Source organism: Danio rerio, chromosome 24 (genome assembly GCF_049306965.1).
Source record: "Danio rerio strain Tuebingen ecotype United States chromosome 24, GRCz12tu, whole genome shotgun sequence".
In the NCBI taxonomy this organism is placed as follows: Eukaryota; Metazoa; Chordata; class Actinopteri; order Cypriniformes; family Danionidae; genus Danio; species Danio rerio.
This window is the reverse complement of record NC_133199.1, coordinates 40,633,459-40,656,914: the sequence shown is the minus strand read 5'-3', so window position 1 is coordinate 40,656,914 and position 23,456 is coordinate 40,633,459. Positions and strand designations below refer to the sequence as shown.

At 33.9% G+C, this 23,456-nt stretch overlaps 1 protein-coding gene and 1 long non-coding RNA gene across 11 annotated transcripts; one reads left to right on the top strand and one right to left on the bottom strand.

Moving 5' to 3' along the window:
- Positions 1 to 26: 26 nt before the first annotated feature.
- LOC101882128 (CXADR-like membrane protein) lies at positions 27 to 22,616 on the bottom strand. Of its 9 annotated transcripts, none has more exons than XM_073941094.1 (15): positions 22,555 to 22,616; positions 20,165 to 20,201; positions 19,991 to 20,065; positions 16,289 to 16,357; positions 15,855 to 16,184; positions 14,679 to 15,011; positions 8,821 to 8,856; positions 8,368 to 8,415; positions 8,166 to 8,198; positions 7,843 to 7,890; positions 7,639 to 7,680; positions 7,377 to 7,412; positions 7,180 to 7,215; positions 3,594 to 3,638; positions 27 to 3,360 (listed from the first exon to the last, which is right to left on the bottom strand). In XM_073941094.1, exons 4-15 carry the CDS (start codon positions 16,314 to 16,316, stop codon positions 3,239 to 3,241), a joined length of 1,137 nt encoding a protein of 378 aa, XP_073797195.1. In that variant the 5' UTR covers positions 16,317 to 16,357; positions 19,991 to 20,065; positions 20,165 to 20,201; positions 22,555 to 22,616; the 3' UTR covers positions 27 to 3,238. The 9 variants fall into 9 exon arrangements, 7 of the variants coding, with proteins under 7 accessions (XP_073797195.1, XP_009295893.1, XP_068073353.1 ...); XR_012399532.1 differs by lacking the exon at positions 20,165 to 20,201 and having other exon boundaries at positions 2,219 to 2,815; positions 3,183 to 3,360; XR_012399533.1 differs by lacking the exon at positions 20,165 to 20,201 and having other exon boundaries at positions 2,438 to 2,815; positions 3,183 to 3,360; positions 19,956 to 20,023.
- LOC103909773 (uncharacterized) lies at positions 1,318 to 15,493 on the top strand. 2 transcript variants are annotated; one of them, XR_659859.4, is made up of 3 exons: positions 1,318 to 2,902; positions 7,075 to 7,138; positions 14,692 to 15,493. It is a non-coding gene; the product is annotated as an uncharacterized lncRNA (long non-coding RNA). The 2 variants fall into 2 exon arrangements; XR_012399538.1 differs by lacking the exon at positions 14,692 to 15,493 and adding an exon at positions 9,880 to 10,488.
- Positions 22,617 to 23,456: the final 840 nt, after the last annotated feature.

Sequence of the window (23,456 nt, the reverse complement as noted above, 5' to 3'; positions counted from 1 at the left end):
TGATTAATTGAATTGATATAACAATAGAAGGCTTTAATAATTTTATTGAAAAAAACAATGTATTTACACATTTCCACATACAATACAAAATTTGTTAAAAAAAGTAAAAGTAAAATAACACACAGATTCATTGTCCATTGTATTAAAACCGTAAACACCAAAGAAAATGTGACACACAGCTACAGAATAAAGTCTCTCGGTCTCCTGCCACTGCACTGGTAGGTATTGAACGGAGCAGGTTCTTTATTCTGATAATTTATATATGAGTGTGTGTGTGTTTGTGTATAAAAACTACCGGTCTAAAGTTTGGTGTCAATAGGATTTTTAAATGTTTTTTTAAATGTTCTGCTCATTAAGCCTGCATTTATATCACTACAAATACAAAACACATTGTAAAATGGTGAAATGTTATTGCACTATAAATGAACTGTTCGAAATTAGTTTTATCATTTTATTAAATAATTTATATCAGTGATTTAATAGATGAATTTTCATCTTCATTATTTCAGTCTTCAGAAATCACTCTAATATTAGTTATAATTATTATTATTATTATTATTAATGCCAATAATAATAATAAAAGCAATAATGACTGGACTAATAATTTCATTTGAAACTACATATAATAAAAAAAGCAGTTATTTAATTTTTCTTATAAATATATATTTTTTACATTTAATAAATGCCGCCTTTGGGTAAATATAAAGATAAAATATAAAAATAATAATATAAAGTAAACAGATAGCTTATTACGGAAGCTAAGCTGTGCAATAAAAAAGAAAGAAAGAAAAAAACAATACAAAACAGAACGATTAACAGAAGTGTATTGAGTCATAATTATTTTCTCCCCAGACCATCTCTTTATTTTAATACATAAATTCCAAACTGGCTAAAAGCAGTAAACCTAATACGCAATTTTTGCTGGTATCTTCTAATCTGATTTAATGCTTTTTTTAAATGCCATTTAAAATATATATATTTAATGCAATACCCGTCTGTCTTTGCACATTATGTGCATAACGGCCCTCAGACAGAACCAGCAGATTGTTAATGAGTAACAGTGGAATATGAGCAAAATGTGGATGTGCTGTCTTTAAAGGGCATTTAACTTGGAGTTTTAAATGACATTTTCATTATGACATTATTCTCTAAGACACTTTTTCCTATTGTGCTGTCAGAAATATAAAAAGTATTTTGATGACAAATAAAGTTAAGAAATAACATTTTTGTACAACTTAGATTTTTGACTGTTATCATTTTTGACTGTTACCTTCTCTTTTAGTATAACGGCTAGTAAAAAGGTAAATGTGAGATTGTGGAAACGAGGTTTAAATTTAGCGGCAATAGTCAGGTAGGGAAGAAAACTGACCGCGAGTGAACAAAGTTGGAATAAATAGCATGCACGGTCAGTGTGGAATAAAATGCACTAGGAGCATGACTAAAATAAACAGATTATATCACTTTTTTCTTAAAACTATCTACAATAAATTATAATAAAAATATAAAATGTAACGCTTTTTAATGCCATTTAAAGGGAGTTCACTCAAAGAAACTTACAAAGCATTTACTCTCCTTCAAGTGGTTCCAATTGTTTATGAGTTTTCTTTTTCTGTTGAACACAAAAGAAGATATTGTGAAGAATGTTATTCCATTGACTTCCATAGTAAAAACAATTCCATCGAAAGACAAATACTATAGAAATCAATGGTAACTTTTAAAATGTCTTCTCTTATGTTTAACAGAAAAAAAGAACGTTTTGAACGAGTGAAGGGTGAGTAAATGAGGTCATTTTCATTTTTGGCTGAACTGTGCCTTTAAAGCCTTATTTCGATAAAAATGTAATGTCTTGTAATGCTTCTCAGTGCCCTATAGAAACCCTGCAATAAAGTATTTTAGATACATTTTCAACTTTACCAAGTGTTGCATGTTATGTTGCATAACAGACTAGAGTCTGGCCTCATTTAACTCAGTTTAGCCAGCATCCAATCACTGATGACCTTTAAACATACTAGCCATGCCCTAAAAACCATTTACAGCACCCTAGCAACTGTCTCATAGACTGACTAGCTGTTCTAACACATGCTAATAATTCGAACATGCTAACAACATGACAATTCATGTTGGAATCATGCTAACATTATGCTAATTCATCCAACTTGATATTTTTTAAACTAAATAAATAACTTTCATCAGGCTTTCTCAAGCCACCATAAGGTTTGTCCTCAAACTTTAATATTTAATTTTTTTGTTACATGTCTAGACTAAATCAGAGTAAATCAGCAGTAACTAGATATAGTATACAGGTGTGTACCTACACTGGTTTCACGGTCGGGTTTGGTTACGATTATCATGCGATTCAATTCAATATATCAGTGCATCGACGATGCTTTCCAAAAACAATTTAAAATTTGACTTCACAGCAAAAGAAAAATGTATAAATGTATATTTTTATATTATTTGTTATACAATTTTGTCCTTCAATACAGTCAGATATATAAATTGTACCTTTAAAACCTCAAGTACATGCACAGAACAACATGAGCATTTATAGCAAATAAACAAATGTAAATATCCCCCTTGATTTCTGAGTCTTGTCGGGCGAGTTCTTACACTTTATGATTGGTCACGTGCTCAACAGAAAGAGCTCTAACACTCTGGTGCTGTTCACCGATGATAAACACTGATAAACGGCAGCGCCGTACACAGCTGATCCATGATAGACACGGTGAAGAAAACTAACTCTGCAAATATGCGCTTGTGTCTGTTTCCAGAAGTATCGCTGTAACAGCCGAGAGGAGAGGAAAAGTCACGCCAGCTGATCAAATGGGCCACAGTGAGAGAGAGAGAGAGAAACGGAGTTTACTTTCATTTTCCCAATAGCCGTGAAATAGGGGCTTTTGCTGTAAGTGTTAGTGAAAGGCTGTCTAGCAAACACACACAAATTGTGCAGTTTCTGTGATTTTAAGTAGTTGGAGTTTTTAAATAACACATGCTCTCCTCCCTCACCATAGTAAGCTACCACCACATAGCACATATGAGATAAATGATAACTGGTTATTATTATTACTGAACCGATACTGATACTGCGTCTACATTGCGTTGCACCAAAGAAACAATTAATTTTGACACCCTTTATATAGTACACCTTATGTTGTAGTACATCTGTCCTCTCTTTCTTCTACCTGTGATTGGACAGCCAGGAGAAACTTCAGTAACCCTCTCTTGTTCTTGAGGGAGTTTAATTGTTTTTCAAGGGGGTTCTTGGTATTGTGGAGATGTCTCTGATGAAATCAGTGCTATTCCCCATCTTTCTCTTATGTCTAAAAAATCTCTTCCCTTGCCACTCCAGATAATCTTCATCTGCAATATTCACGGAATAGAAAATAAGACTTGCATAACTTTCATAAAACTAAATCACATACTTAAATATAGCCATAACCCATTCAGCTCAAAAGCAAACAAATCACAAAAACAATCATAATGTGAGTAAAATGTATTGCTACATACTGTTTTTATTTCTAGTAATATATTGCCAAAATATTTATTTATATTATAAGTACATAACAGCAAATACATGCAGCTTATACACCCACCTGTGTGATAGGGCTGAAGAAATCTGATATCACTCACTGAAGACACTATCATCAAGAGTTAACATCAAGAGTTAACACGAGTTAACAATTACCAAGAGTGAACATGTTATTCTTCAGCTTATTAACATAAAACAACATAACTGAACATCAACATGAAATCAGAACAACAAAAGTCAAAGATCATTTACAAAATTCACTATTCATTGCTGATTAAATAGAAAAGTAAAATATGTTGATTATCTTACTTCTGCAACATACTGTTTTTATTTTAGTAATTTATTGCTAAAATATACACTACTGGTCAAACATTTGGTGTCAATAGGATTTTTAAATGTTTTAAAAAAAGCTTCTTCTGTTCACCAAGCCTGCATTTATATCACTATAAATACAAAGCACATTGTAAAATAGTGAAATGTTATTGCACTATAAATGAACTGTTCGAAATTAGTTTTATCATTTTATTATATAATTTATATCAGTGATTTAATAGATGAATTTTCATCTTCATTATTCCATTCTTCAAAAATCACTCTAATATTAATTATAATAATAATAATAATTATTATTATTATTATTAATGGCAATAGTAATAAAAGCAATAATGACTGGACTAATAATTTTATTTGAAATAACATATAATAAGAAAGCAGTTATTTAACATTTTAATAAATATTTAACAATTTAACTCTGGGAAGAGTTTGGGGAGATCATGGAGGAAGACTACCAGTACGCCCGTAGCAGTACGCCCGTAGCAGCCTCTGGACTGGGCAATTGGGGTGGTGGTTCCCATTTTTAAGAAGGGGAAATGGAATGTGTGCTCCAACTACAGGGGGATCACACTCCTCAGCCTCCCTCTCAGTCTATGCCAAGGTACTGGAGAGGAGGATCTGACCAATAGTTGAATCAAGAATCAAGGGTGAACCATGCTGTTTTCATCCAGGCTGTGGTAGTGGACCAGCTCTATACCCTCACGAGGGTCCTTGAGGGTTCATGGGAGTATGCCCAACCAGTCCACATGTTTTTTTGTGGACTTGGAGAAGATATTCAATCATGTCCCTTGTGGCATTCTGTGGAGGGTGCATTGGGAGTATGGGGTCAGAGGTGCTCTGTTAAGGGCTTTCTCATCCCTGAATAAACAGAGTAGGAGTCTGGTTCGCATTGCCAGCAATAAGTCAGACTGGTTTCCAGTGCATGTTGGACTCCGGCAGAGCTGCCCCTTGTCACCAATTCTGTTCATCATTTTTATGAACAGAATTTTAAAGTGCCGCCTTTTGCTGGAGGGGGTCCGGTTCAGGGACCACAAGATTTCATCTCTGTTATTCACTGATAATGTTCTGTTGGCTTTATCGAACATGGACCTTCAGCATGCACTGGGGTGGTTTGCTGCCGAGTGTGACGTGGTTGGGATGAGAATCAGCACCTCTAAGTCCGAGGCCATGGTGCTCCACCGGAAAAAGGTGGTTTGCCATCTCCAGGTTGAAGGAAAGTCCCTAGACTCCCTACCCCAGGTGGAGGAGTTCAAGTATGTTGGGGTTTTGTTCACAAGTGAGGGAAGGATGGAATGTGTGATTGACAGGCAGATTGGTATAGTGGCAGCAGTAATGGTCAATGTACTAGTTCGTTGTGATAAAGAAAGAGCTGAGCCAAACTTGTTCCTACTCTCACCTATATGATCATGAGCTTTGGGTCATGACCGAAAAGACAAGATCTCAGATACAAGCAGCCGAAATGAGTTTCCTTCGCAGGGTGGCAGGGTGCACCCTTATAGATAGGGTGAGGAGTTCTGTCACCCGGAAGGAGCTGTTTCAGATGCCTCCTGGACGCCCTTTTAGGGAGGTGTTCCAGGGATGTCCCACCGGGAGGAGGCTGGAGGGACTATGGGCCCTATCATACACCCGGCGCAATGAGGCGCAAGGCGCGACGCAATAGTTGTTTGCTAGTTTCAGCTTGGCGCAAGAGTCGTTTTGAAGTTTTGCGCCACGCTATTTAAATAGCAAATGCATTTGCGCTCAAATGTGCTCCCATAGGCGTTCTGGTCTAAAAATAAAAGCGTGTTAAGGCGCACTGCTGGCGCGTTGCTATTTAGAAAAACTGTTATAGATTTTTCAATAGACCAAAACAAACCCGATCTAAACTCCAGCGCAGAGCCGGTCTATTGTCCAGTTAGTTGTGCACCTGCTTACACACTGCTTAATACACACAAGATGTAGAGCAATATGCAAATATCTTTAAATATGAAAAAGAATTAAAATATTAAGGATATATATAGGCTATAATAAGAATATATATAGGATATAATAAGAATATATATAGGATATAAATATAAAGGATTAAAATATTACAAAACATTATTTTCTAGCCTACATAAATATGAAAATCCACTGCTTTATTACCTTCTTTATCTTTGGAGGCTTTTTCAGTTTCATTCATAACAATTTGCTTTTGTATAATGTTATTATTATTAGCAGTATTATTTATTATACCCATATTTATATTTGTTTTATTAAAGCAAGCTTAGATTTGTCCACCTGCAGGTTTTAGACCATATGAGGCACAGCATGTGTTTTAGGATATAACTCAGGTTTTTGAGCACACTTCAGTATTATTGTTCATTTATTCGTTTGCTGGAAATTAGAACTGAATTTAGAAATAGTTTTGAAACAAATCTTTGCGCTTAACAAACAAAATAAATTATTTATAGGCTAATTGATGTCTGTGCGTAAAGGTTTCCCTATCCAAGAGCAAAAGTGAAAGTTAATAATTTATCTCTCATTCTTGTGCTGCAGATGCTCTGTTCAACTGTTTTTTTGCTTGTGAAATGCTCAGTTTTTCCACTTACACTTACTTAACGTCATGTAAATGGCAAATGCGCTTATGGCGTGACGCAAGGCTCTTAAAGGGAATGGGAGATGAGACTCTGATTGTTTTTTTCTCAAAACACACCAATAACTCATTAAGAAAATAAACTCAACCCTTTTAGACCATGCGCCACGGCGCAAAGCAGATTTTTCCGTCCTTAAATTAGCAAAAGTGGATTCCGAAACGCCCTGAAAGCCTTTGTGCCCTGCGCTTTGCGCATGGACCATCAAAATAGAGCCCATTATGTCTCTCGTCTGGCCTGGAAACGCCTAGGGAAATCTTGAGTTCTCTCTTAAGACTGCTGCCCCTGCATCCCAGCCACGGAAAATCGATTGAAAATTAATTAATTAACAATTGAACTTTTTTTTTTTACATTTATAAATGCGGAACAGTAATGCCGAATGATAAACAGAATAATATTCTTAAAGAAAAAAAAAAAACACATGAAAAAAAATGACCCCAAACTTTTTACCAGTAGTGTTTGTGTGTGTGTGTATATATATATATATATATATATATATATATATATATATATATATATATATATATATGCATGTATTGGTATATGGTATACTGTAGCATCCAATTGACGCTGCCACCAATACCCTTGTCTTTGGTACAGTTAACACCACAGCACCCCCTGCTCCAACCCCCCACTCCCAGAAATGCGAGACAAATGTTCGCAGGTATGTACATAACAGAAAATGCATGCATCTTATACACCCACCTGAGTCACTGGAGCCAAGAAAGCCATCATCACTCACTGAAGACACAATCAACAAGAGTTAACATGTCATTCTTTAGTTTATTAACATAAAACAACACAACTGAACATCAACATGAAGTCAGAACAACAAAAGTCAAAGATCATTTTAAAAATTCATAATTCACTGCTGTTCAAGTAAAATATGTTGAGCATCTTACGTGTGGGGCGACCTCCATTAATACTATTATTCAGACCTAAATTTGAAAAGCAGCAAACAAAATCAGGGGAACATTTTTAATTTTCCTATATTTATAGCCTCAGTTATGTAATACATCCAGAGGATTATATATATATATATTTTTAATTACTGTGTAAAGTACTGTACCAGAAATTGCAACATACTGTTTTTATTTCTAGTAATATGTTGCTAAAATATTTATTTATATAGTACATAACAGAAAATGCAGCTTATACACCCACCTGAGTCACAGGATAGAAGAAAGCTAGGATACCCCCTTGTACCTGAAGACACAATCATTAAGAGTGAACATGTCATTCTCCAGCTGATTAACATAAAACAACACAACTAAACATCAACATGAAGACAGAACAACAGAAGTTAAAGATCATTTACACTATTTACTGCTATTCAAGTATAAAGGAAAAATATGTTAAGCATCTTACTCATGGGGCGATCTTCATCAATACTACTTTTAAGTCTAATTCTGTGACCTAAAATTGAAAAGCAATGAACAAAATCAGAGGAACATTATTTTGCAGTGTAGCTTTACATATTTTTAAATTAACTTTATTTATAGCCTTAGTTATGTAATACATTAAGAGGATTCCATTCTTGTATTAAATATTCACTATACGGGAAGTACTGTACATGAAAATTCAAGGTATTGCAACATACTGTTTTTATTTCTAGTAATATGTTGCTAAAATATTTATTTATATTATAAGTAATAAGAATAACAGCAGATGCAAGCATCTTCTACACCCACCAAAGTCACCGACAATGGGATCACTGAATGACCCTGAAGACACAATCATTAAGAGTGAACATGTCATTCTTCAGCTTATTAACATGAATCAACACAACTAAACATCAACATGAAGACAGAACAACACAAGTCAAAGATCATTTACACAATTCACTATTCACTGCTGATCAAGAATAAAAGAGAAATATGTTAAGCATCTTACTCATGGGGCGATCTTCATCAATACTACTTTTAAGTCTAATTCTGTGACCTGAAATTGAAAAGCAATGAACAAAATCAGAGGAACATTATTTTGCAGTGTAGCTTTACACCTTTTCAAATTAACTTTATTTATAGCCTTAGTTATGTAATACATTAAGAGGATTCCATTCTTGTATTAAATATTCTCTACGTAAAGTACTGTACATGAAAATTCAAGGTATTGCAACATACTGTTTTTATTTCTAGTAATATATTGCTAAAATATTTATTTATATAGTACATAACAGAAAAACACAATCATTAAGAGTGAACATGTCATTCTCCAGCTGATTAACATAAAACTACACAACTGAACATCAACATGAAGACAGAACAACAAAAGTCAAAGATCATTTACAAAATTCACTATTCACTGCTGATCAAGTAAAAAAGAAAAATATGTTGAGCATCTTACTCATGGATGGAATTCCAGCAATTATACTGCTCAGGCCTGAAATTGAAAATCAGCAAGCAAAATCAGTCAGAGGAACCTTTTTTTTTTGCAGTGTAATTTCAATTTGACTTTATTTATAGCCTTAGTTATGCAATGTATTAAGAGGATTAGATTCTTTTTTATTTTACATTTACTATGTAAAGTACTGTCAGTTTTTTTACGTACTGGGTTAAAAATAAAAAACAAAGACAGAGAAAATACCTGAAATCTATTGAGACATAAATGTTTTCTCCTCAGGCGATTTCCTAGTCTGACCCCATTATTATCAAACTGGCTATAAAGCAGTATTCTAAAAACACTTAATATTATGAATTAGATGTTCTATTAGCATTATTCAGTAGTAAACATTTAGTACATCAAAACCTTTCATCAAATGTGTCCTAAAACTATTTAACGACACCCATTTTTGCCATAAGACCATTTTGAAAACCTTTTTTTAATCCACTTCAAATGATGAGTAATGAATATTATTAAGCGTTATGTTGCATTCACTTGTAGTGGAAATAGAAATATGGTGTAACCCAGCATATGGAGAAAAAAGGCCCATGACAACCCATCTTTTTATCATAGCAGAATCACTGGCATATCAAAAATCTAAAGAATTTAAAATGATTCAAGATGTTTTGATTAGAATTTAAATAGGAAAACTGATCATAAATGTCAATTAACTGTTAAACATATCTCACTTCAGTAAACCATATTAATGAGTAATTTATCTTCTTTGGCATTTCTCCATGAGAATTCTTCACTTTTTTATATGCAATATTTACACTAGTCATGGGATTCTATATATCACAGTTTCATAGTGGACCAACGTTTATCATTTTCATCATCTTGTTTCTTGTATATATATATATATATATATATATATATATATATATATATATATATATATATATATATATATATATATATATTAATTAAATATAATTATTTGAAAGTTAACACATTACTTAATATAAGAATGTTCAGTGCATTTGCCTGTCTCTTTATAACTACTTTCTGGATCAATCAAACTAGGTGAGAGTTCTCTGAGACCTTGAGAGGAACTGAGAGCTGAGGACTGGAAGCAACTGTTTCTATTGTTATTTCTATGAGTCAATACTGTCTAAAATGTCTAAAGTGGTTTAGCAATTTTTACGGTTAATTCTTTTTAAGTGATTTTACTTTTATTCAAGATAGACTTTGTGTAGTAAGGATAAAACTGCCTGAATGTAGATTATACCGGTTTTTAACCAGTTTTGATAAAGACGGCAGAGAGTACACTCAGCCTTGGATAGGAAACAGATTATACTTTAAGTGTGTGTGTTTTATTTGATTGTTGATCCGTTTCACAGGTCTGGAGTCAGCTCTAATCAGTCTAAGGGATGTCTGACGTTTATGCTTAAGATAATGTTCAGAATTGTACGCACGAACCCCACGTGGAAATGTTCCTTGTCTATCTGTGTTTTAACCAATCAGGTTAGAACACCTATATGTATGACGCTGTTAATGACGTTATGTGAGAGTATAATTGTTATTGATTGGTGATTGTAAGCAGAGCGGCCTAGGAACTCATTGCCAGTGTTGAAGCTGGCTTCTGCTGATGAAACTGCAAACTATCTTCAGTAAACTTCATTTATTTATTTAAATCTCTGACTTCTTCATTTGACATACATTCTTTGGGTTAAACTGTATACCATCACTACACACGGTATTGGGATTACTGCTCTAAAATATATTCTTTTTAAATGTCTGGGTAAAAAACAACAATGTTTACCCCATTGAACACAATATATTTTATTTTAGGAAACATAATAACTAAATAACACAAATAAATCACAGACTTCTGCTATCTATTTTTAGTTTGATTAGACAGATTCATTTAAACTTGACAAGTCATCTTTGGATATATTTCTTCTCTTTGGATATACAACAAAATATACAAGTCACTGCATGGTTCAGGTCTATAGCATGCTTTAATGTTGGTGCATTATTAAGGGTTTTTCAGATGTTTGCTTAACAGATGCTTTTTGTGTGGAGTAGGGATGTAAATTTCCACCAAATCCTGTGACCGATCATAATTTAAATGAACAATTTTTAACCTTAATAATGTGTCTGTTTTATGATATGTAAATTACAGGGAAAACGCAAGCATTCCCTGCCAAAGAAAATGTTTTTTTTTCTTTAAATAAAAATCTAAGATCGTAAAAAGAAGCAACACTTGCTTATTAAATATATTAATATAATCATTTATTAACTAAATGCAATTCTCAAAATATAGAGCCTCAATCAATGAATACTGAAGAATAAGCTGATACCAAGCATAATGATGCTTGCATAATTATCACTGCGAATTAAACTAAGCGTTCATTTTATATATATAATCTATAAATGTAAAGTATTTGAAGTAATTTTCATTCATTCATTTTCTTGTCGGCTTAGTCCCTTTATTTATCCCGGGTCGCCATAGCGGAATGAACCACCAACATATCTAGCACATTTTTACGCAGCAGATGCCTCTCCAGCCGCAACCAATCTCTGGCGAAACATTCACACACACACACCGGAGCACCCAGAGGAAACCCACGCGAACGCAGGGAGAACATGCAAACTCCACACAGAAATGCCAACTGACCCAGCTGAGGCTCGAAAAAAACTTAGTAGGCTACAGGCTAAAAGATGGCACCTTGGCAGAACTAAACATCGCTGCAGTCATATGTCTGTTTAAAGCTTAAAGAACAGACATATATGTAACCCTCGATACACAAATGTATTGTAAGCTGTTCATCAATGGACACTGTTCGCAAAATATCTGACAAAACTGAAAAAGAAATGAAATTATTTAATTTTCATTTTCACTTTGACAACACATCTTCCCTGTCAAATTAATGATTAAAAGGAAGTTGCCAATTTAACATTTCATTTTCACTGCATTTCCACATCAATACTGCCAATATTAAAATAAAAAGCCAAACTGAAAAATAAAATGCAAACACAATTTTTACAAAGCGTGTTATTAATATTCACTCTATATTAGTGACACAATTCAAATTAAAATGTAAATTTAAGCTTTCCTTTTATTGACACTTTTTCATTTCAGTTTTCATTTTCGATTTCATTTTAAACTTCAAGCTGTATGCAAAGCCTATGCTAATCAGTGGGAGGGGCATATTCAAGTGACGTCGAGTGCTTTCACTGTGACAGAGCCCGAGGGCAGAAGCACGGTTTTGATGGATGGGACAGCGTGAGTTACTAGTGTAAATACAGTATAACAGAAGTAAAATGGCAAAAACTGTTAGTCAGCTTTTACGTGAAGCAGCTGCTGCATTGTTACGGAGAATTCACGTGGGAGAATTTCTCAGACAATTCATCTAGTTTTCCACAGGAGACTGCGACTGTATTATCAATGGAAATCACCTTGTCATGCGTTTCATCCATTTTAGTGGTTAGCTTCTGAATCTGAAGTGTAGATAAGGAGATTTCATCCGAACCTTTATACCTCGTAGGATTCTTGGATGGAGTAAAACAAATAGGCTTTGCAAAAACCTCTTCAATGGCACCAATTTCTGTCTCAAGATTGATATTCTCCATGTTTGCTGACTTCATGCCCCCTTCTTCCACAAGGTATCCAGCCAATACTTTTCTGAAGGGACTGATTCTTTCTCTTTTTTTCCCCATTCATGTCAGAGATTAAATAATGTCCATCAAAAATATTCAGGAACACATATGCTTTTAAAATTAAAGACGTTACACGCTAAATAACTATTTTGTTAACTTTAACAAACTCCTCAAAGTACCCAAGCGCTAAAAAATGTGACCATTCACTCTGCTGCCATCTTGGCTCCCTCCATTACATTATAATCATTCAAACACTCGTAAAGCTGATCAGCTGCTATAGCGGAAGGCACAATGATGTCATTCCAAAGCACAGTTTCCTTGGATGCTGTATAATACTCTATTATAAATTATTTATTTAAATAAATAATTTTAATATATATTATTTAGTTGAGTAATCTGCCAATGTTTTTTCTCATATTTATAAGGGTATTCCTATTAGCTCTTTTGCTGTGTACTACCCACTAGTAACCTGGATTACATATAGCCTACTGTACAGTATATGACAGATAACACAATCATAATAAAAACTGATGCTTGCTGTCAACTAGGCTACATTATTTAAGAGCATTTGTTACATAGATAAGATCTCTTGTTCTCAAGCTTGTGTCTACTTTAAATGTAAAGATACCGGTCCTCGTCATCGGTAAAATAGCTTTAAAGCAAATCCTGTGCCAGTTTGATGCATCATGCTGGCTAAAACTAAACAGTGGGCACTGGGCAGTTTAACTCATTAAACATTCGCTCGCCTGACATGCCGCAAAGAAAGGTAGAAAATGAAAGGACATCAGCATGGAGCAGAAATAATCAAGACATCTTTAAAACAGTGACTTGTATAAAAATGTAGCAAATATACGACAGAAGTTTGTGATAAAACAATAACAGTGGAGCTTTAATTAAATCCTTATTTTCCATAAAGTGAAACAAATCATTCACCTGCAGTTGGGTAGTAGACGGGCCACAAACTAAAATATACACTTATATTTTGTCTGAAAATTTGTTTGGTATAATTTGTGCCTTAATTGTGTATTTTTGTTGGTCAGTTATCTACAAAATAAGCAAGAAGAACAAATAACATTTGAGGTGAAGTGAAGTGCGACAAGATTCTCTATGCTTCTGTGGCTAAAACACAATCTGGTTTGTTAAATAAAATTATAATTTAAATAAAATAAAAGTGAAATATTTACAGTTTAGAAAAATGTCTTTTTGTTTACTGTATGATCAAAAATAAAAGTATATTAAACGGTTTTCACAATTAATGACAAATCCATTTTGCCAGTCAGTTTTACTTTTATTTCTTTAATCAATTTGTTTGACCACAATAAGCAGGACAAACTTTACAAACTATTTGCAGCACTGAACGTGTTCCTTGATTACCCTACCTCGGAAAAATTAGTTTGGTCAGAAAGATGAGAGAACTCAGAAACTCCTTGTAAGAATTAAGATGTCTTCATATTTGTGACAATTTGTCAGAAAAAAAAATGCTCAAAACACCTTATTTTAAAGAAAATAGTTAAAGTTTGTATAATCACCCACCCACAACTAACCCACAACCCAATTAAACATGTAGCTTACTTTTTGATTACCTGACCCGACTGAACCGTGGCAGACGGCAGACGGTTCCGGAGCATCCAATTACGCACCAGCCGGCTGAAGGAAAGCTTCTTCCCTCAGGCTATCAGGCTGATGAACACTTAACACACCCCACACAGACAGACTCTTTCATACTCTCACTGCACACCATCAATATATAGCATGCACTGCACTTTAACCAATCCATACTTGAGACAATACTGCCTACAACTTTGTGGACACCTACTCATTTTACAAATCGCTGTTAATTGTACATTGTTGTTGTATTTGCACTGTCTATAGTTACACTGTCTGTATTTTGCACTGTCTATAGTTACACTGTCTGTATTTTGCACTGTCTATAGTTACACTTTCTGTATTTTGCACTGTCTATAGTTACACTGTCTGTATTTTGCACAGTCGTTGTATTTGCACTATTTGTATTTTGTACTGTCTGGAGCTAGCACCTAAGCTTTTCACTCATCATAGCACACATGCTGCTGATGATGTGACAATAAAAAAGGGATTTGATTAAATGCAGCTACAACTCATTCACCAAAAAAGCAAACAAAAATTACCTTTTAGGGTAATTAATAGATACAGTACTTGGAGCCGCATACCTTAATAAGTGAGCTACTGTGGTCTCTTACCTCTCACTTCAAGGTCAACTGTTCCTGTGATCTGGCATCCATCATGAAGGACTCTGCATGTGTATCGTCCTGAATCAGACTGTTGAACATTTTTCAGAGTAAGAGACACATTTCCCCGCCTCAGCTGCAGGACGGACAGACTCACTCGGCTCTCATAGGCACTGTTTGGCTGCTCCTTGCCATTAAACTGATAAATGAGCTCGGTTCCTCTGAACCAACTAATGTTCATGGTTTTAGCACTGGTTTCCGGTGAGAGACGAACAGTTAAGGTGACGTCTCTTCCGGTTGAAACAGACACAGGTTTAGGAGGAAGCACAAGACTGAAGTTTACAGCTGAAAACAGAAATACATCTACTGTCAAATCCCTGTCACCACTGCATATTTATAATCTTTTTATTCTTGTAATGTACTAGTTACAGCATACAAGGTGGTTGGTGTCAAAGCAAACACATTTTTTATTCATTAATCTGATTTTTTGCATTAATGCTAGCAGCTGCATCATGGACAGGCTTAATAAAATACACTATGCGCATCTATTAGGGCTGCTAAATTATAATTTCAGCATCGATATGTTGTAATGTGATCATTCGCAATAGTCACATTAGGATATGCACATTTGTTGAGTTTGTATTATCATTTGCATGTGTTTTTGAGGCCTATAAATTTATAAGAATTTAAAAGCATCCAGGTATAAGAAATTGTACCATTTGTGACTTTATTAACAATTAATTTTATTGAATTATTTTTCTAATTACTGTAACTGTACCTGAATAATGTTAAATTATTGCAAAACAAATAAATGGAAAACAGGGTTTATTTCCTTTGTATCTTTTCATTTATTGTATTTCTCTATGCTTGTAAATTGGTTATTAGATTGTTTGCAGATGCACTTCCTTACAGAATCATTCCAATCAATCTGAAATATTTATACTTTTCAAATAGTGCTATTCAGGTCAACATATTCATATCGCAATATACATCACAGAATAATAAAATAATTAAATGATAATAAATTTTCCAATGTTGTGCAGCCCTAATGTCTATCTGAAGTTGATTTTGCTGTGTCTAAATTAAACAATACAGTATATTACACTCCTGTATAAATTGCCAATATTTTAGTAATACAATAATTATTATCTTAACTAGTGTAAGTGCTGAATCCTGCATAATACTTACAGCTGATCTGGAGAAAAATATGTTTACTTATTGTTTGCCATCTATGAATGACTTCACATCTATAAAGTCCTCTCTGTGATTTTGTGATGCTTCTGAGAATTAAAGACACATTTCCAGTGTGTAGATCTTCAGCTGAGAGACTCGCTCCACCCTCATAATCTACATTCCCTGTCATCTGACCATCTTCATAATGACAGACCAGACGGTTCTCATGCCACCATTTGATCTCCATTGAATGAGCACTGATTGCTGGATCAAGACAACATGACAGAAGCACATCATCTTCAGGATGAGAATGAACAAGGTCAGATAAACAAACAAGAGACAAATCTGTGGAAGAGAAAAAAAAACTACCATAAACATTATTCTGATGCAACTTTGGTAACAGCTGAAACAAAGATTATAGATCACATTTTATTTTCCACTTTTCTTACTTTCTGGCACCTCTCCTGTTTTAGCCATTTTTAACAATTCTGGATGTTTGAGACAGAAATCCTCTTAACCTAGAAAAGTAATCATGACAGAGAGATTTTATGAAATGTCTTATATTCTGTTTAACATCACTACAAGCTCAATTCAAGACAACATGGGATGTTTTTTAATAAAATATAATAAATAAAAATGTGATTTGATTATTCTTTTTAACTTTTATTAACTTACAAAAAACAAAGATGCTGATGTTTCACTGAGTAAATCGACTGTATTCTGTAAACAAACTCATTTTTTATTTCAATGGTTTAACAGGCTCCAAAAATGTTGTGGCTGAAGCATGTTTAACAGTGTAACATCAACTTTCCTTATAAGTAACAGTTTAATTGTTTGGGAATTTAAGATGCTATTTGTTAAAGTTTACAACTAAATGCAAGTTAAAGAGAATGAACAAATTACAGATTCTTGATTGATCTAGAGTCTTTATTACAATTTCCAAAAGTTAAGGTAATAAAAGATGTGTTAAAATAAATTATTGTTAAAATATTTTTAATCTAATTTTATCTAAAATCCAGTTTCAGAAATACCAATTGAAACATTTGAAAATGCATAAAAACAATTTGCATTTACTGAAAAATGTATCACCATCAGGAATTTTTATTCTTACAAGTTACAAAGTAACTACTGAAAATATACTGTAGCACTAATTTTTTAAAATCTGTAATGAAATTTAAATATATCAGCTTGTTATAATACTTAAGTGAAGACAACAACATAACAGAAGGTTTCCTTTAGGCCACTGGTTAAATTAAATAGATTTCTGTTACTAATTCTGTCATTGTTGAGATTATAACAATTGGAACTATTGATATCCTTTCGCTATTTCGAGCATGCGCTGTAAGATCATCGAGTAAGCCTAATTTTAAAAGGTAGCCATATTTAAAATTCAAAGAAAATATTTTCTATGCAGTGAAAATTAAGGTGTCACATACTAAGCCCCAAAATTCGCCTACACTCTCAGAAATAAGTTTTTTTTATCTTTATATTGACTTTTCAAATAGCGGTTACAAACGTTCACATTGACTGACAGTATGGTCTATGGTAGTATCGAAACAAAAAAAATAATGTAGCCTACTTTTAGATTTTTTGCTGTAATATTTACATTTAAGGTTTAAATATGGAAGCTTTAGGTTAATTATGTATGTTTTATTGCCGCAGTGACAGTTTTTTTTTGTACCTTTATTACGTACATTGGTCGGTTAATGCTAATGTACGAATACAGCATTTTAAACTTTTTTTTGTAATATAACTAACATTAACCTATCTACTAGAAAAGTTTTACATTGACATTTGAATCTAGTTTTGTGTTTTTAACAAAAAAAATTAAAAGGTAGGCTCCCAAAAACACACATAACGTTGCATCGACCTAATGACTTTCCTACAACGTTGTACCAACCTTGTAAAAAGGCTGAGGAGGAACTTGTTGCTGAAGGTTATCACAACGGTGTCATAATGTTGTCATTTAAATGGCCCTTACTTTAGGTTGTGCTTAGGCGGCATGGACGACCACTGTAAATTTACTCATCATCAATGAATCAGTTTAGATTTCAACAGACCGTTCGATGCATCATTCAACAACGATCTAGGAGACGTAAGTATTGCCTTTTTTTTTCTTGATAAATAAGTCATCAGGGGTCATTTGTGTAGTCCGTTTGGGTCAAGCTCTGATTTGTCCTCTTGTTCACTGCCTATTTTGACTTGTGGCTGCTGTGGATCCATCTCTAAATTGGATTCTCTGTTGGATTTTTTTCTCTGACTGCTTTCTCCATACCAACAACTACACCTGGGGCCTCACTTTGTGTACGCCAGGTTTCATGCTCAGAATCGCTCACGTTTGGATTTACTAACAATGAAATTAACCTGGGAATGTGCGCAGCTCCATGCCAGCTTTATGGCTGGCGTACACACATTTTTTGTGCGTGTCTGTTTTATTTCCATTGGCGACTCCTAGAGGCAGTTGTGTTAAATTGCTCTCTACAAAGTGTCTTTGCAATGGCAGCAGTATGAGACGGGTTCATCTAGCAGGTATAGAAGGTTTCCATACCATACAGTTGACCAGCTAAACATTAAAGGGCAATTTGCAGCGGTCGCCTGTTTTTCCAATTTAATGGGAGCGATTTACCGCACACACATTGCTATAAAAACACTATCTGAAGATGAATTTGCATGCGTGAATCAAAACATTTCCATTACACAAATTTGCAAATAAAATATGATGCACAAACTTATTAATGATTCCTACTTGTCTTTCTCGTGATAAATAGTTGGCAAAATCTGATATGTAGCGGGGGAAAAAGTAGAATGACTTCATCAGACGCTGGATTCGAACCGAGTTCATGCTCAAACGAGTCAAAACATGTTAACATGAGATTTACAAGCTGCGCCACTGAGACTATTAAGGGTACTACAACATTTTACACCTATAAACCACACTATTTCTTTTTTTAATTCACTCAGTGCGATGTTCAGACCCAACTGTGTTAACCGCATCAGCTGAACTCTCCTACTCTATTTTTTCTTTTGTTGTTAATTCCGGAGAACAAACTTGCAAATGGCACCGATTTTCTCTGGTCTACCTCGGAAAGCAGCTCCTCCAATTCACATTCTGTTCAAAGTTTCTCTTTTTGCTTGCTTTTGCCTTTGCTTTTTCCTTGGGGTTTGCCAAAGTAGAGTCATTAGCATATTCATAGGGGGAGGAGGCAGGGAGGGGTTTTTTTTGCTCGTGCATGTTGCGCTCAGTTATACGTTCATTCGGATGTACAAAAGAATATGCATTTGATTCAGCGTACGCAGTGTTTCATACATCTGAATTTTTTACTGCGTACGCAAATTTACAGCTTTGTGCGTACACAATGTTTTAGTATGATTTCAATGCAAGTCTTCGTACATGAGGCCCCAGGTCTTCGGCTGCGCTCCCCATTCTGCTGTATTCTCTAGTCCAGAGCTTTACTGCCCAGTGTCCGCATTTTAATTAATTCATTATTGTTTTTTTTGTTTACTTCTTTTGTTTGTTTACCTTCTCAATTTACATTTTAATTTAGCCTACCCTTTGAGTTTAATTACATATAGTTCATTATTAAATATAATCTAAACGTTATACTGTTTGCTTATAATTAGATGTGCACAGTATGTATTACATGTTGTAAAAATATATAATAAAGATATTTAATTATATTTGTGTGGTATTTTTACACTTCAAATACACTTACACATGCAGTTATTTTATTAAAAAGGAAAAATAAATAAACAATATTTGATATTAAGCAATACTGGAAAATTAATACTGCTCATCCTATACTCTAGGGCTAGGCAGTATTAATAAACTGCCAGGAAAAAAAAATACATGTAGTAAGAATGTAATCTCGCAGCTGCTGAATGTCACACAACGTTGCTACAGCCTTCTCACGTCTCATGTCTAGCGAGCAAGTAAGTACGTTACCTTTCTAACAACATCTTTCCCGAGTTTCACTTTCACTTAACTGAATGCGCAGTGACAATAAAGATTGTTATTGTCGTCAAAAAGCTAGATTACTTTCATAAACTCGGTATCAAGGCGTACACATGTGTTAAATAGAACGTAATATAAAGGCTATAAAAGAAATGCATACTTACGTGTTACACTAATCCGGAGTTATGAAAAAGTTTACCTGCTGGAGGATGGTGGCGGCAGCTGGAAACTCCTGTCAGACGACATGCACCTGAATTAGCCACTCCCACAGACACTTGACAGATTACATAAACAGGAAAGAGTTTAAAAAATAAATAGATATGTACATAAGCCTTGCTACGTTTTATAAACCATATCAAAAAAAGTATACTACCTACGAAATGGTGTACAGGCTATAACAAAGGTCAGTCCTAAAAATAAGTAATAATCCTTAAATCAAAGGAAGCACCAGAAAGAACTTTACACAAGCAGATAATATAACTATAGGCACAGTAGTTTAATTACTGATCCATTGAAAAATGCTTTAATTACTGATCATGTTTAGGTCATTTAATTAGCCGAGTATACTATCTTAAGCATTTGCAGTTGTCTAATAAATGTAATATAAAGTATTCTGCATAATATACTTGTGTTAAAAATATGAATACTCTGCATGAAAGTATTTTGTGCAGAAAACTTTACATTACTTCTCATTTTGACAGGTATGCATTTATCAGACAACTACATCTTTAATTGAGCAAGACCAGAGGTGGGCAAACTACGGCCCGCGGGTCATATGCGCCCGCTGAACACTTTTATTAGGCCCGCGAGGCAGTTTTTAAAATGTTGGTTATAATAGACTATCTTTGCTTTAAAGTGAAAATTTGTCACATATTAAGCTCCAAAACGCATCTACACTCTCAGAAATATCTCTTTTAAAATATATCTGTTATATCAACTTTTCAAAATGTACAATTGTCTGTATCGATAGCCTAAAACAATACTAAATGTAGGTCTACATAGTAGTAGCAAAACAAAATAATATTATAGCCTTGGCCTATGGGGTTATATTTGTGCCAAAATTCCCATGCCTGCTTTCTGATTTGTATTTCACATTTGTCTTCGTCTGCTCTCATTGCCCGCATGTTTAGGAAAATCAGCATTGTTGACGTACATGCTGTCTGTTGATCTCGTCCTGTCGTTTTTTTTCTGTTTTGTACTGTCATATTCTGTGAGGTATTCTGTCATCTGATCTGTTGTCCTTATTGTTGTCAATTCATCTTTACTATCATCCCTACTGTTGTATGCTGTCGTTTATACTGTCAATTATACCATCATCCTTACTGTCGTCTATGCAGTCGTTTATACTGTCAATTATACCATCATCCTTACTGTCGTCTATGCAGTCGTTTATACTGTCAATTATAACATCATCCTTACTGTCGTCTATGCAGTCGTTTTTATTGACATCTAATCCAATCATTCTTTTGTTGACTTGTTCTGTTATCTAAAGTAGTTATGATCCGTTATCTCGCTGCACGATTGCTATCATTATGTAAATTGTCAAATGTGAACAAGGCATATAGGCTACTACACTTTTTTTTTTAAAGTACATTTGTAAACTGTCCCTAGATTAATATACGTATATATAATTTTTATTAGCAGCCTATGTGTGTAAAGTTGAAGTCCATATCACGCCTATGATATTGCAATTATTTAAAAAATATATATATTTACTAACCTAATAATACTAATATTATTGATTACTTACTGATTTTATTAGTCAAACTGACTAACTGACTGGAAAAAAAAAACAATTTATTGTAAATACAGGAAAATTGTCCTTGAAAAAGATTCATTGGAGACCAGGTTATGTCAAAATGGTGTCTCTACTCAAAATGCTATCTTGAAACCCTTAATGCCTCTAAAAATATATAGTCAACAGTAAGGATGACTGTATAAACGACAGCATAGACGACAGTATATGATAGTTTAATTGACAATATAAACGACAGCATAGAGGACATTAAAGACGACAGAACAGAGACCATAAGGACGACAGCATACAACGGTAGGGATGACAGTAAAGATGAATTGACAACATCAAGGACAAGTTGGACAACAGATCAGATGACAGAATACCCCATTGAACATGACAGTACAAAACAGAAAAACCGACAGGACGACAGATTAAGACGACATCAACCGACAATATGTACGTCAACAATGCTGATTTTCCTGAACATGCGGGCAATGAGAGCAAACGAAGACAGAGCAAAAAGCAGGCATAGGAATTTTGGCACGAACCCTATACTGGCCTACCTTTTGAATTTTCTAGGATGTTATATGTACTTGTAAGGTCCAAATTTGGAGGTTTTAGGTTAATCATGTATGTTTTAAATAGATATCGCCGCAGTGACAACTTGTGTTGTACTTTTATTTCGGACAATCCTATCGGTCGTTTAATGCTAATAATGCTTTAAGACGTACGAACCCAGCATAATTGACTGTATATTTTTTAGTAATATAACTGACGTTAATCTACTACAAAAGTTTTGTATTGAAATATTAATCTAATTTAGTGAATTCAACTAAAAATAAAGATAGGCTACCTTTCTAACAACATCTTTCCCGAGTTTCACTTTCACTTAACTGAATGCGCAGTGACAATAGATTGTTATTGTCGTCAAAAAGCTAGATATACTTTCATAAACTCGGTATCAAGGCGTACACATGTGTTAAATAGAACGTAATATAAAGGCTATAAAAGAAATTCATACTTACGTGTTACACTAATCCGGAGTTATGAAAAAAGTATACCTGCTGGAAGATGGCGGAGCTATTGTAAAATCCTGTCAGACGACATGCACCTGAATTAACCACTCCCACAGATTACAAAAACAACGTACAAGGAAGAGTTGAGAAAGAAATCCAGGTAAAGATGTAGGCTATAAACATTTTTGCTAGGTTTTATTCACCATAATCAGTACTGCATAAGAAAGTGTATAAAGGCTAAAAAAAATCTGTCCTTAAAATAAGTAATAATAATCCTTAATTCAATAGAAGCAACAGAAAGAACTTTACACAAGCAGATATTATAACTATAGGCACAATAGTTAAATTACTGATCCATTGAAAAGTGTAAAGAAGGCATTACTGATGGTGTAGGTCATTTAATTAGTTGTGTATACTTGCAGTTGTCTAATACATGTAATGTCATATATCAGACAACTGAACCTTTAATAGACCTGCAAAATTGTCAGTCAACATATATAGTATGGATATGTACAGTTGAAGTCAGAATTATTCACCCTCCTGTGAATTTTTTTTTTTTTTCAGATATTTCTTAAATGATGTTTAACAGAGCAAGGCATTTTTCACAGTATTTCCTATATTTTTTCTTCTGGAGAAAGTCTTATTTGTTTTATTTCAGCTAGAATAAAAGCAGTTTTTATTTAAAAAAGGTCAATATTATTAGCCCCCTTAAGCTATATATATATATATATATATATATATATATATATATATATATATATATATATATATATATATATATATATATATATATATATATATATATATGCAACATGTGAACTTGCCTCTCACCTTCAGCCATTTTCAGTTTAAGACACTGAAGAAAATCCACTGTAGTTCTGAAAATTGCAAGTCTATTCATGACCTAAATA